The sequence below is a fragment of the Actinia tenebrosa genome, unplaced genomic scaffold (genome assembly GCF_029948245.1).
Source record: "Actinia tenebrosa isolate PJP-AT-01 unplaced genomic scaffold, QUT_ActTen_1.0 PGA_scaffold14__42_contigs__length_11649687, whole genome shotgun sequence".
NCBI lineage: Eukaryota > Metazoa > Cnidaria > Anthozoa > Actiniaria > Actiniidae > Actinia > Actinia tenebrosa.
In genome coordinates, this window is record NW_028292574.1 from 6082684 (window position 1) to 6096923 (window position 14240).

General features: G+C 38.0%; 2 protein-coding genes across 2 annotated transcripts in view; both read right to left on the reverse strand.

Annotated features, from left to right (window-relative positions):
- LOC116304287 (uncharacterized) overlaps positions 1–14240 on the reverse strand; it is a gene marked incomplete in the record, with an annotated part of 204442 nt that overhangs the window by 161309 nt on the left and 28893 nt on the right.
- Positions 91–14031, reverse strand: LOC116308443 (exocyst complex component 8). Its single transcript, XM_031718861.2, has 21 exons — positions 13922–14031; positions 13606–13761; positions 12742–12837; positions 10721–10797; positions 10441–10583; positions 9509–9588; positions 8989–9062; positions 7815–8058; positions 7109–7164; positions 6708–6801; positions 6179–6230; positions 5468–5612; positions 4810–4862; positions 4581–4708; positions 3986–4116; positions 3193–3312; positions 2496–2592; positions 2148–2242; positions 1746–1841; positions 1298–1369; positions 91–1058 (listed from the first exon to the last, which is right to left on the reverse strand). Exons 1-21 carry the CDS (start codon positions 14016–14018, stop codon positions 978–980), a joined length of 2187 nt encoding a protein of 728 aa, XP_031574721.1. The 5' UTR covers positions 14019–14031; the 3' UTR covers positions 91–977.

Here is a 14240-nt window from a genome sequence, read left to right on the forward strand (position 1 = left end):
GGGACGGACGGTTTGAGCGGATGAAAAGACGCCATATAGAAAACATATTTCCTAAAAACTGATTTTTTATCATAACGGCAATTCTGAGTGTGATTTTGAAATATGACGTTTTTTAATTGATAGATGAGTTTTTTTGAATTCAAGATATTTTTAATAATTTTAACTAAATCTAAGAATATAAAAAGACAAGACCTTTTATAATTTTTTTGAAATATTTTGAACTTTAAATTAAAAAAAAAAAATCAGTACACATAATTTTAACAGTAGGTTTTGTGACTTTGCTTTGTTGGATAGTCTAATAGATCTCGTAAGCCCGCCTATCTTTCGTCATTCTATTTTTTGTCAACTTGGTAACGGTTTGCGATTTGATAAAGCTTTTTTTTCTTGCGACAAAAATCGTCTCGATATTTAGTTATCAGTTTTTATTACGTTACCATTGTGTATGCCCCTCCCAGAGGTCCAAATGGTTAGAACCCTCCATTTGGTCCAACCTTATAATTTTTATGATTGTGTGTGCTTTTTATTTTATTTTTTTCATTTGTTGGTCTCGAAATCCAGAATTTCAAAAGGAAAAGTGAAACCTCAGCTTTGCTAACTTTCCTCGATGCTGGTTGCCTAACATTTTTTCTACAGCTGGAGTTTTAACGATCGGTTGAAAGTTCCTATATCTTCAACTCCTGTACTACCCTTGTTATCGTCTATCAACTATTTAGGATACAAGGACGGCAGAATCGGTTGCCATTTTGACCACCCACACACACCCCCTTCGTATGGTTTGGTGGTATAAGAACGTCACTGGGCGATACTGATCTTGGGGTGCAACCACATGACTCAAAACCCCTTGACATGTAAATAACAATGAACCAGCCACCATATTGGTTGATCTAACAAGAGAAGCTAATAAGGAATGCTTTGTTATCGTCAACCAAAATGGCGGCTATGACGTAACATGCACCCGGAATAATGTTGTTTTACTTTTACTTTACGGACAAGCTCTGTAGTCTTGGAAGTTCCGATTCTAGTTCATTGATACGGGCAGGGTCATGACCGGTCTGACGCTAGAAGAACAACAAGAACAAATATTATTATCAAAGATTCGAATTCATTCAAAAGTGAACACGAGCGCCACCCCTAAAATTTGCATTCGCGACTAAAAAGGGTTTTGTGAGCGCTAATCAAAGCGTTTCCATGGAATCTCTCTGATTTGGATCTACTAATACTAATACTTTAAAAGGGATGACAAATCTCACGAATGTTCCAGATAAAGCTTAAAACATAAGATGGAAATCTGGTTTACCTTTAATTTCTTTTTCACTATTGGTAGGACCGTTTCCAAGACAAATGCAGCATTCTTGAGAATAAATGGTCGCTAAAGAAGAGCAACATGATAATTGTTAAAGGTTTTCCAAGCACGCTCACAAGCTTTCTCACAGGAGTAATAACCGCTATGTAGAAGGAGTGTGCACAAAAAGCATTTAGTTACGGGGTTTTCCTATTACCCTGAAACGGAGGAGTTAATATTTTCTCAACCATTTTGAAGTTTTGGGTCTAAGATTATACATGACGTATACCTTGATTCCATTGAAGAGTATCTAATCATAATTCCACTACTCAAACCTAGAGCCGTGCTGCAACGAAATACCTATGTGTTTATAAATCAGGGAACCTCGCAACATAAAAAATCGCTTCTTACAATAACAAGGTCATTGGCATTAGCTATCATGATAGCTGACGGGTGGCCTTACCTGTCCAGAGAAGTTACTAGATTTCAGGGTATATTCAAACTGCATTACTTGATTTTTAAACAGATCGGCCACACACTCGACCAGTACGCTGTGCAACTGTTAAGAAAGGAAGACACATATGTATAAGCAATCAAAAGCAGCACATCCGGGATCTTGTAAGAGCTGCCATGGACGCGTGGAAGACTGGAAAGAAGCAAGCTTCGTTTGCACATGACGTCATAGCCGCCATCTTAGTTGAATTTAACAAAAGGTTTGTCAATGAATTCTTTTGTTATATCAACCAACATTTACGCCGAGTTTTTGTTATTTCACTCCCTTGGGAATGATTGAAAACCAGCAATTGGCTCAGCTTTCCAGCCGTTTTCGGAGTTTCGTGTGCCTATCGTACTCTATACTCTGTACCTCTGGTGTATTGACTCTCAATCCATCTTCTAGGAAACCAGTAATGCTTTTAGTAAAAGCGATTGTAGCACTAGCCAGGTTCACTTTATTATCACCTGAAGCAAACAAGAAAGGCCTTTGAAGCTTTGAGTTACACAGGAGGCCCATAGCAGATCAGATGATCGCAAAGTCCTGCTGGGTAATATTATTAGAAAACAAAAAATTTCCTGAGCGACATTTTGAGTTTACTGCACATCATGGGGAATGTAAGAAAATATACCAAGATACGAAAGGTATTTTTCGACCATTTACCAACAGGTAGCCCAGTAGTAAAAATTTTTAAACCGAACATTTATCGTTTGCTCTTACCTAGAATTAAGGTGTTAAAATCCTTTATTCCACAGCTTTCCATTTCGCAGATTAAGGTAGTCAGGTTTTCAAAATTCTGTGGGTGCCACAATTCTTCCTGTGTGAACATAAATAGGGTTAACAGTGGGTAGTGAATTAAGGTATACCATTCGTGTGATTATTTGTGTGTTAAAGACCGGAAAACCGGGAGGAAAAAACCCCGAAGGACAGGAGATAACCAACAAACAACTCTACTCACATACTACACAGGAGAGAACCAACAAACAACTCTACTCACATACTACACAGGAGAAAACCAGCAAGCAACTCTACACACATATGGCACCGAGTCCACGAATCGAACCCTGGTTGGCTTGGTGAGAGGCGAGCACTTTCACTTGCTAAGCCACCCTTGCTTCCCATATTTTTTTACATGGCTGCTGTGTAACACACCTTATTCAAACCCTAGGATTTTTTGAGGCCCTTGATATAGAGCGTTTTCACGTTTTCACGCGTTTTCACAGCGGCCATTCTGGGGTACCAAAACAATACATTTTCTATCCTCCGGGAATTGAACTCTATTTTTATGCAAAAACTGTGCAGAAAAATGTTTATGGCTGCCTTCTCACGTGTGTGAAAACGCTCTATATGCTTTATAATATCATGCGGCTCAAAAAAATCGCCATTCTAAAATTTAATCAAGTTTCATGGCACATACCACTGCCCTCTGTCTTGCAGCAGCTACCAACTGATCACGACAGTCAAACAGCGCCTCCATTAGATCCTTTAGTAACATATGCTGTATGGAAAACTTTAAATCCAGACCGATTTCATTGAGCTGAAATAAAAAGAACCACATTCAATATGAACATGAACACGAACAGGACTGGTTAATAGAGACTGCGGCACCGAGGGAAGAAATATTTGTTTAAAATGATACAAATTGCTAGTCTTAATACGGTCATCTATCAAAGAGCATCAAAATACCAAGGGAAAGAGCAAATTGCTGTTCAATTCCTGAACCTGCATCGACTTGATAGACTAAGCATGGTGTTTTCCCATATATATCAACTGACTGCCATCAAATATGAGGATGGTAAAGTCCGGTTTAGACGGTACGACTGATTTTCGCCTACAACTATCGTATACAACACCCTCGCGCTATCCTACAACTCGAGTCGTAGCATGTAAATCAAGCCTACAACTCGCCTACGACAGACGCGTGCAACACGAAAAGAGTCGTAGGATTTTAATACATGTTTTAAAAAGCTACGACAATCGTAGGTGTCATGGCGCGAGCGTGTTGTATACGATAGTTGTAGGCGAAAATCGTACCGTCTAATCGGCCTTAACCGTGGCAGCAAATGATTTTTGGCATGCATAGCTTTCCCCTTTTTTGGAAGAACTGCAGAGCAAAGTGCTACATTGAATGATGTTTCTCGAAAATAATCTTGACTTTGAAAATGAGAATGGTCGCGTTCATTAAAACCATTATAATCAGAACACCTCACCTTTTCACAGTTCTCTGATGCAATACCCACACACACACCCATGGCTCCAAGCCCAATGTTACGATGAAACACTTGACGAGAAAAACGTACTACAAAATTCTGTAACTCAGCGTTAGCCCACATCACAAAGGCTGAAATAAAAACATAGTCAGCATGAGCATGTCGATCAACAACACACATAAACCTTCGGTTCCGATTTTCGCGGAGCCGATAGAACGCTTTACCTTGGCCGTAATGTTCTGCCATTTCAGACCATGTGTCATTCTCTTGAGAATGAGATTTTTTACTAAGTTAAATCCATATTCATGTGCCTTCTCATGCTCAACCGTTAGAGAAAAGAACGATCATACTCTTGGGAATGACACGCGGTCTGAAATGGGAAAACATTACGTCCAAGGTAATTAAAGTCACTGGAGACCTTCAGGGGTATGTTTCGTTCAAAACTCTCTCTACGCAATACCGTTTTATTTTCTCACACAAAATTTGCCAACTTCAAGAGTTTTCCCACTTAGCCAAAAAAAATTTTCAAGAATGAAAAGTTATCTAGAATTGTACTTAGAAAATAAGATAAACTTTTAGAATCATAAGAACCGACCTGAGCAAAATCCCGAGTTACCAGCGAACACCTTTTGGAATTCTTTGCCTGTTTCGATAAGACTCGTGAAGAACACGTTGGACAGCTTGGTGATGTATAATGCAGTAGCTCCTTCGATCTTTAATTGCCTGTTTTCAAGACAAAAAAGATATCAGGAATTCATTGTCACACCTACGTTTATAATTACACCAACACATTTAAAACCTTAACCTAAAAGATAATACCTTACCTTAAACTTTGTTTGATCGCCTCACTTCTATTCTTCAGGAATAGTTGACAAGCCTATGATATACATAGATCAACATAGATTATCATAACTGTTACAGTGAACATACCAAATTAGTGAATTATACAAGTATAAAATCCCTAGAGTATCATTTCTTTGTTAAACGGTTGAACATGAGAAGACACATGAATATGGATGCAACTCAAACAAAGAATCTCATTCTCAAGAGAATGACACGTGGTAAAATCCTTACAGCTATAGATCTAATCCACTGTTTTCCCATTTCAGACCACATGTCATTCCCTAGAGTATCATTTCTTTGTTTAACGGTTGTACATGAGAAGACACATGAATATGGATACAACTCAAACAAAGCATCTTATTCTCAAGAGAATGAGTAAAACATTATGTCCAAGTGGATTCGGCTATAGGCTAGTACATGTTGAAACTCTGGGACCCATGCCAGAGAATAGACCCCTTGCAGCACTTTGGAATGCAGTTCAATCTGGGGGACAAAACAATAGGCTCCAATCCTTTTGAGATTGAAATTCTTTTGCTCTGTCCCCCTGATGGAGCTACTTTGACGTATATATTCTTCTATTGAAATATGTTGGAGTGGGGATTTTTACCTCTGCTCCCAAAATCAAGAGAATAATCGTACCTCCGAAGCTCTTCCAAGACGAACCAAGAGAGACACAGCACGTCGTGTAGCACGTGGTCCACCATGTAGCAAGATACTTTGGTGACAGTCAAGTTCCTCAATTAGTGCTTCGACTAGTTGTTTCACCCTGTGATCCACTCGAACCCTAAAAAAAATATTAAATGTTATAATTTTTCTGTGAATTTTGTTATTACCTGAGTTCCTATGTTCAAGCTAAGTGTGTGTCTGATTGTACCGATACTGATATCTACTAAAAGATATAATTTTTATTTTAATTATCTTACTGTAAAGCGCATCCAGGCTCTCAGGATGCGCTATATAAATACTCTTTTATTATCATTTTTATCATTACTGCCAAAAACGTTCAATTCATAGTTCCGACTCGGAAAATAGCGAAGCAGTCAGTTCAGCAGCAGTTTTCTTAGTGGAATTGTCCCACAAAGTATTCGTACTACAGGGCCGGATTACGAGTAAATTTTTATTTATTCTCTATTAGGAAACGAAACAAATGAAGCAATTTATGATTTATTTTAGGCCATCAGAGTTTTAAATTCTGAGATATTCTAGATAATTTGTTGAGCTTGTGGGACGGTCACTTTTGGGAGTCAGAACTATGAATAGCCCTTGAGCACGTCAATCCGACAAACCAGAAGCATTTCTATGAGCGTAGCATCAAAATGGTGGTATTAAAGCTGTACACATAAATCTTACTTAATTTCCTTTAGAGCTTGGCTGCTGGATGATTCTTTTAGGAACTGGTTCGCTGGGGGGAAAAGATGTACTGTTACAGTTTGACCAGAAAAACAATGAATACTGAAGAAATAGAAAGCATGCCCGCGTGCTGTGTGCAGTTATAAAGCACACGGGGGTTGGCAGAACACGATAGAAGTGTTAGGAGAAGCACGACGCGTAGCAGAGTGCTTCTTGACACTTCTCAAGTGATCTGCCAATCCCCAAGTGCTTTATAACTCCACACAGCACAGCAAGCAAGTTTTTTTACGACGTATAGCTGAATGCTTCTCAACACTTATCGAGTTTTCTGTCAATCCCCAAGTGCTTTATAACTCCACACAGCACAGCAATCAAGTTTTTGATTTCTTGTATAAAATACGAGTTACAAGAATGACGAAACTGAAAGTACGCGAGCGTCCTGTGTGCTCTCATAAAGCACACGCTCCCAACCAATCAGAACGCGAGATTTAAAACAGTTATTTTATAATTGACAATATCTGATACTCACTTTTATCTATTAGTTCCATAGCTTTTTCAAAGTCTCGTTGTGCAATACAAACATCTAGGTCCTCTGGTAGGTCTATCAGCCAGTTCTTTTCATTCTGTGACATGCACAGAAATAACAGTGTAATATCAAACTCTAACTCTATTTATGGTATTTTGTTAATTTTATCATCAATACAATATCTTTCCTCTCTAATACCAAAAGGTGAAATTTTCACATGTGAAGATAACATGAAGATTACATAATATCTTCACATAAAGATAACACCATTGGTAAGAATTCTTAGAGAAGCTAGAAAAACGCAAAACGTAAGAACTAGTCCTTCTGTTAATGTATATAGTTTATACTACTGGTTGGGTTTAATGCTACCTCTGTCAAAAATAGTTACTTATGACAATTATTACCTTTGCACTTTTTGTAGATGTGGCACTTGGTTTTGGTGTTATATCAACATTTGAACCTTAAATACAAAGTATGAAAATAATGATATTTGTGACACTGTTGGAACAATAGAGCAACTTGAAGATCATATGACTGAGAAAAAGCTCAGTGCCGAATGCGTGCTTTGCCATGATCTCCGCAAGGTGACGTGCTTCTCCTAACACTTTTCTCATGTTCTGCCAAAACCCGCATCCTTTAATTTATGACTACATGCTGCACACACGTGTGTTTTCTATTTTTTTATTATAATTATCTCTATATTCCATTTATCGATCAATCCCAATTTTTTTAACAGCTTTATTGGCCTTCAAATTTCTCAATGAACAAAATAAATAACATACACATTAAAGAAAAAATAACAATACAAGAAAGAAGGACCAAAAGGGTGGGAACGAAACGGGACCTAGAGTCCCATGAGAGGCACCTTCCAATTATCCATCAATCCATCCACATTAACCATCTACAGTACCCATCACATATTCTATTTATTATAACAATCAATCCATCCATCCACATTAACCATCCATCCATTCCATTTCATCCATCTACCCATTCATGCATTCATATTTATATTCATCATCTTTATTGATCGACTGTGTCACATTTATTGAGAGGTTCAAGACTCATTTTAAAAGCATGGAATATAAGAAAACAGTTTCATTGCTTTACCTTTGTTTTCATCATCTAGGAAAGGATTGCCTAAATCACCATTAGAAGAAGCAAAAGGATTCAAATCATCATCTTTGAATGGATTCTTGTCATCATCATAATTAAAGGGGTTAAGCTGGTTGTCGTAACCTGAAAAGGAGTTCTGGTGGCTTGTGCGGCGATCTTGGGTTGTGTCATGTACCTCTTGCTCAAGCTTAAGTTTGAAATTCTTTTTACAGTCTTCAATGTTTGATAGCCACTCATTCTGAAAAGAAAGCAGAGAATGTGTAGTTCCAGAAATTATCCATACCCACCCCACAGAGGAATTTGGAATTTCTGAAGAGTAGGGGGGTCAGAGAAAGAACAAAAATTACAGAGTTTATATTGAAGAAAACTGGAATTTCTGGGGGTGGGGTGTCTTAAAAAAATTCCTCCACGAGGGGGTTATGGATAATTTTTGGAATATACAATTGTTCATGAACTGCACCAAAATTGTGGAGAAATCTCCCTCTTGTAATACTCTTGCTCAGGGTTAGCCTTGATTTTGTGTAGAATATTCCTGTGTTCCAGTGGAGGTCCTTGGAATTTCAAGGTGTTTAAATTGTTGTAGTTGTGCATTCTTTACTTTACTGTTGGTATTTTTGAATATAGAGACACTGATTCAAAGTTAACCCTGAGTAAATGAATATGTAATAAAGGAACACAGCTGCAGTAATTTGGAACTCCAAAATGGTCTATCAAACGGAGCTCCAAGTCTAGTCATTCTCTTAAATCTCAACTTAAGACATTTTTGTTTAGAGGATGACTGTGAAGAGTTTTATGGTCCTGATATAAAGTCATGTTCATTTACATAAACTTTAATCTTGTATGTTTTTAAGCAGATTTTTATCTTGAATTTTAGTCAAACACAAAACAGCTAACCTAATATTTGATATACGAGCCATATTACAATATCAGTGTCCAAAAAACTCTTACATACAGCTTGGGTTTGTATTATTGTATATCATTACAACACAGCCACTCATATTGAATATGCAATATACTATATTTATAGAAATCAGTCACCAAGGTGAAGTCTGTAAATCGGATACAGAATCGTCCTAATTTGCATCTAACTTTTATTAAAACATTTTTTTTTTATGTTCAGACTAACATAAATCTTAAAAATTTTAGTAGAACATGAAATTATACTTACTTTTAACTGTGCATTTTCTGTTTGATATATGTGAGTCTCTGGGAAGAGCAAAATCTTAAAGGCATCTTTAACACCTTTAGGGGAAGACAAAATATTAGCAGTAGTGGACTATAGTATACTACGTATGATACCATGTTTCTTCTCATGCACATGCATTGAACAAAGAACTGATACTAGGAAATGATATATCATGGTCTGAATTGAAAAACTGGCAAGGAGGCAAACCAGTTGGCTATTTACAAGCATGGTCGAGAAACTGAATTTGAACTAATCAGAAACCAGGACAAATACAGTCTCAGTTAGTGGCCACAGCAGGACTCGAACTCAGCATCATCGAATTGCAAGACCGATGATATGAACACTCGACCATGCTGCCTCCTTATTCCCTCTTGTACCCTTCCCCACAGCACCCCCACCACCATTCCTCATCCCTACGCAGGCTATTGACAACTGACTATTACATAGAGGTGGACTGTTAATTAATAATAGATTAATGCTTACCAATTAACCTTGAACTAACCTTCTGAGTTCTTGACATTAACCACAGCAATATTTTCAAGTTCATATAGTGACTGAAATTTATATCTTACAGGACCACGCCTATGGGTCAAAAATATGATGGTCAGGTCAAACAAAAAAATAAGTGTGTTTCCTGTGGCATGAGAAAAATAACTGGGGTTGGTAGGAAGGATATTTTTTAATGATACAACAGTGGAAATAACTGGAGCTTACTGGGAACCCTGTGGTGCATTTGGGAATGAAAAAATATTAGGGTCGGCAAAAATCAGCAAGAAAATAAGGGTCGGTCATGCAACAGGAAACACACTTATTTTTTTGTTTGGCCTCAGCAAAAAATAGACAAGACAATGTCTTTACGCAGTACTAACACAACTGATAATTACAGTTAAATACTTGAGTTAGATATATATTTTAATTTTATGAATAATTTCATAATTGCTGGAGAGTAGCGAAAGCCATCAACAACCTTTCACAAGCTTGTTCTCTTTGTCATTAAGTAAAAGGACCAGGAAAAAAGTATTGAGGAAAGCACAGAAGAAATGAGAAGAAAAACACTGGCTGTATAGTGTTTTCAATGTGTAGTTCCAGAAAATATGCATACCCTACCCACAGAGGAAATTGGAAATTTTGGAGGGAAGGGGAGTCAGAGAAAGAGCAAAAATACAGAGTTTGTATGAAAGAAAGGAATTGGAAGTTCCTGGGGGGTAGGGGGTCCTTTTACAAATTCCCCTTTGTGGTAGGGTATAGATATTTTCTGGAACTACGCAATGCTGTTTTAGACTTCTTTGCAAAGGTTGTTGTATTCACAGACAGGTGTTAGATGCTGTGTTTACTAATACAGCACAGTTTTTGACCAATCAAAATGCATGTAGCAAGCTATCTGCGATATAATAATGTAATTAATTAACATATTTATATCATACTCAATTCTACCTGTTGGGAATAGAGCTGGCAATGACCATACAGTCATGGAGGAGAAAAGCATGGACTTTTTGTTTGGGTTGATATGAGAAAGGGTTAACTTCCAGGAGACTTCCTTCATAGATACACTGAAGATCTGTTACATCTAAAATACTCTGTAAAACAGATATCAAGGAAATGAATGTCAGAGTATAGATGGATTACATCATGCTGAAGAATGAATTCATGAATGAGTGAATAAAGTCACATAGTTATATTATAGTTTATTTATTGTCTATTTAGTTTCACTCACTGAAAGTCCCTCAACAGCTTCAATCGAGCTACTTGTCTTTTCTTCCTTCTTTAGGGGCTTGCTTGTTGAATTTGTTTCTAAACACAGGAGAATGGAAAAGATTGAAATAAAATAAAAGAGGAGTTAATACACTTTAACTCCTGCCAAGATAGGCCTGCGTAGCAATGCTTTGAAGAGAGGTGAGAGGAGGGGAGGAGGAAGGTGAGGGGGAGTGGTGAGGTGTTCCCCTCCCCTTTGCGCTCCCCTCCCCCTCCCCTTTGCCCTCCCCTCCCCCTCCCCCAAAGCACTGTTATGCAAGCTAGCTAAGATATACAATAAACTTTTTAGGAAAATCTTTAGATTGAATTCTCAACAGAGTTTAAATTGGAGTAGATGGGAGTGGAGTTTCAGCACTTCTCTAGGACTATATATTTTCTGGGTTTTCCATCAGTTTTATTTCCTCTACAAAAATCTTACTTTTCAGAGAAAGAAAGTATGTAGTAGAACAAGGGCACTAGGACACCAAATATGGTTGGATTTCTATAGGTTTTTTCCCCTTTCGATTATTTGAATTAAATTAACGTTAGATACTTGTTTACTTATCTTGTGTTCGTGTTCCTTCGTTGTCTTCGTTCGCTGTTGTAGTGCAGACGTTTTCATTCCAAAGGTCAAACGGTTTGAATAGCCTACGAGCGTTACTTCTTTAACAGCCATTCCGTACTTGACTCTGTTTGTACTATACCAACAACAACGCGACCGCGCGATGCTCCTTACGTCAGTAATATTCAACCGTCAGTCAATATGGTTAATCAAATTCACCTTAAGTTCTATATAGAGTACCGGGGTAGGCTACTAGCCTGCTTGCCATTGTTCTCTCGTCTGCTCGCTTAATCCAATTATTTTGAAAGGTGGGGTGGCAGTGTGTTTACACAGCGATGACAGATGCAGCACCAACGCTACTGTACGAACCACTGTCGAGCCTAGACTGGGGTAACACGATCTCCCTCGGCATTAGTAGTATTTTTGGCATCAGTAACATTTTCGCTTCAATTGCAAAGAAAGTTACTAACTCTCCTTAGAATATTAGAGTCCAATTAGAGGGAAGCATATCTTGAACCCAGGGTACTGTTTACGAAATGAAATGTAACTTTTCTATACCTCAACGATCAGACAGTTACAGTTCAAAAATATTAATATCGACCAGTAGGTCATTTTAGGTCACGCTCACGTTGACTGGACGTGTGCAAGCAAGTAAACAAATGAAGATTAGATAGCAATTACGAAATATCGTACAAATAATTCCTTTATTGTAGTTTATGATACAAAAGGGGAAGTTTCTTTGAGTAAAAGTTGTCGCATGAGAGTGGGGATTTCAGTGTGTGTGGTAATAGCGTGTTGTAGTTCATCGATGGTACTTAAATCTCTAGTGTCCTGTAGTGTATTTAAAAGTTATGGAGTCCGTGATCTGGTAGTCACGTCTTCCGGTTCGAATTACTAGCGTTCGGGGCCGAGTGTGGGCCGAGGGAGATCGTGTTACCCCAGTCTAGGCTCGACAGTGGTTCGTACAGTAGCGTTGGTGCTGCATCTGTCATCGCTGTGTAAACACACTGCCACCCCACCTTTCAAAATAATTGGATTAAGCGAGCAGACGAGAGAACAATGGCAAGCAGGCTAGTAGCCTACCCCGGTACTCTATATAGAACTTAAGGTGAATTTGATTAACCATATTAACTGACGGTTGAATATTACTGACGTAAGGAGCATCGCGCGGTCGCGTTGTTGTTGGTATAGTACAAACAGAGTCAAGTACGGAACAGCCGTTAAAGAAGTAACGCTCGTAGGCTATTCAAACCGTTTGACCTTTGGAATGAAAACGTCTGCACTACAACAGCGAACGAAGACAACGAAGGAACACGGACACAAGATAAGTAAACAAGTATATAACGTTAATTTAATTCAAATAATCGAAAGGGGAAAAAACCTATAGAAATCAAACCATATTCGGTGTCCTAGTGCCCTTGAGTAGAATAAGATACACTCACTTTGCTTTTCAAATAGTGACAGCTCTTCTTGGGCAGAAAGTAGAGCTCTTTGTTCAGCTAGGAGATGACTGAGTTGGTACATTTCTGCCTCAAGGTCTGGATAAAATATATGGTCAAGGGATAATAATGAAACAAACAATTGGAATTTGCCAACACTCAGTGTAGAACATTTATTTAAACGGGGGTAGGCATTCAGTTAAAGGCTAAAGGCATGTAGGTATTGACATTGGTATAATCTATTGTGCTGTTTATATTAAAGCTAGACAACAATGCAACTGGTTTATCTCTGAAAAGGCTCATTGTGACTACCCTACTTCCTCTTTTATTCCCTCGGCCTTTAACTCCCCTCTCTCTCTTCCCACCAACACTTGTAAAATAAGCCCCCAGCCTCTAAAACCAATGTGGCCCTTGAAAAGGCATTTCACCTGTCAAGATTATAATTAAATATTAAAAAATAAGTATGAATTTAAAAGATCAGACAACTTTATTAAGCTTCCAGCCTCTAATGAGCCCTCCCCCCCCCCCCCCCCCCCCCCCCCCCCCTGCCCAGCCCAAATATCACTTAAAACATAGTGATAATGCCTCCAGAGGGCTTAATGGAGGAAATACGGTACATTACATGCACATTAAGCATATATTTCGCATGGGAGTGGTCCTTGCCCTCCTCCCCCTTCCACACACAATATCCCCTGAATCTGTCTAAGTGGAGTTGATATACACGTAAAAAATCCCTATTATGTTTTCATCATAAAGATGCCTTTACCTACGTACGAATAAGGTGGGTCGTACGAAAAACAGGGTGGGGTAGGGTACAAATATTTCCCACAAGCCCAGGATGATACGTATGGAAATTGTGAAGGATACAAGATATTTCCTTTGACGTTTCGATAAACTGTATGTAATTCTTATAGACATTTTTCTTCAGTGCTATGGCTGTTTCTTCGCTTAAAGCTTGGATTTGACCTCGGTGTTCTTGAAGTTCGGCATCAGTGTCACATTCAGAAGATAATCCATGAACATCTACGAAAAAACAACATGAAAAAAGCGGAAAGATAAAATTTTCGAGCTTCAAACATTCATGGATTGTTTATAAAATAACAACATTAATACGGTAGAACTACGAATTAAAGTTTAGAAATTTAATATTACTATAATTTAGAATTAATTTTTGATGTCTTACATTTTTCAGGAGAGAAAGAGGAGGTTGAAAACATCTGCAAGAGCGAAGAAGACGAAGGAAGGTCTTCCGACGCCATTTTTGTTTTCCTGCGCGTCATCTTGCGCGGGTATCCTGTGGTGGATATTGAGCGAACAAATAACAAACAAACAAATGTGGCAAATAATTTATTTATGATAATCAATATTGTAATAAAATATTGAAAAAGAGGAAAAAAAGTTAAGAGGGTTTTTTAAAGCAAAGAATATTACTTTGACATTTTGAATGGAATGTCAGCGGTTGCTCATAGAAAATGTCACGTGATCTTAAACACATGCTCAAA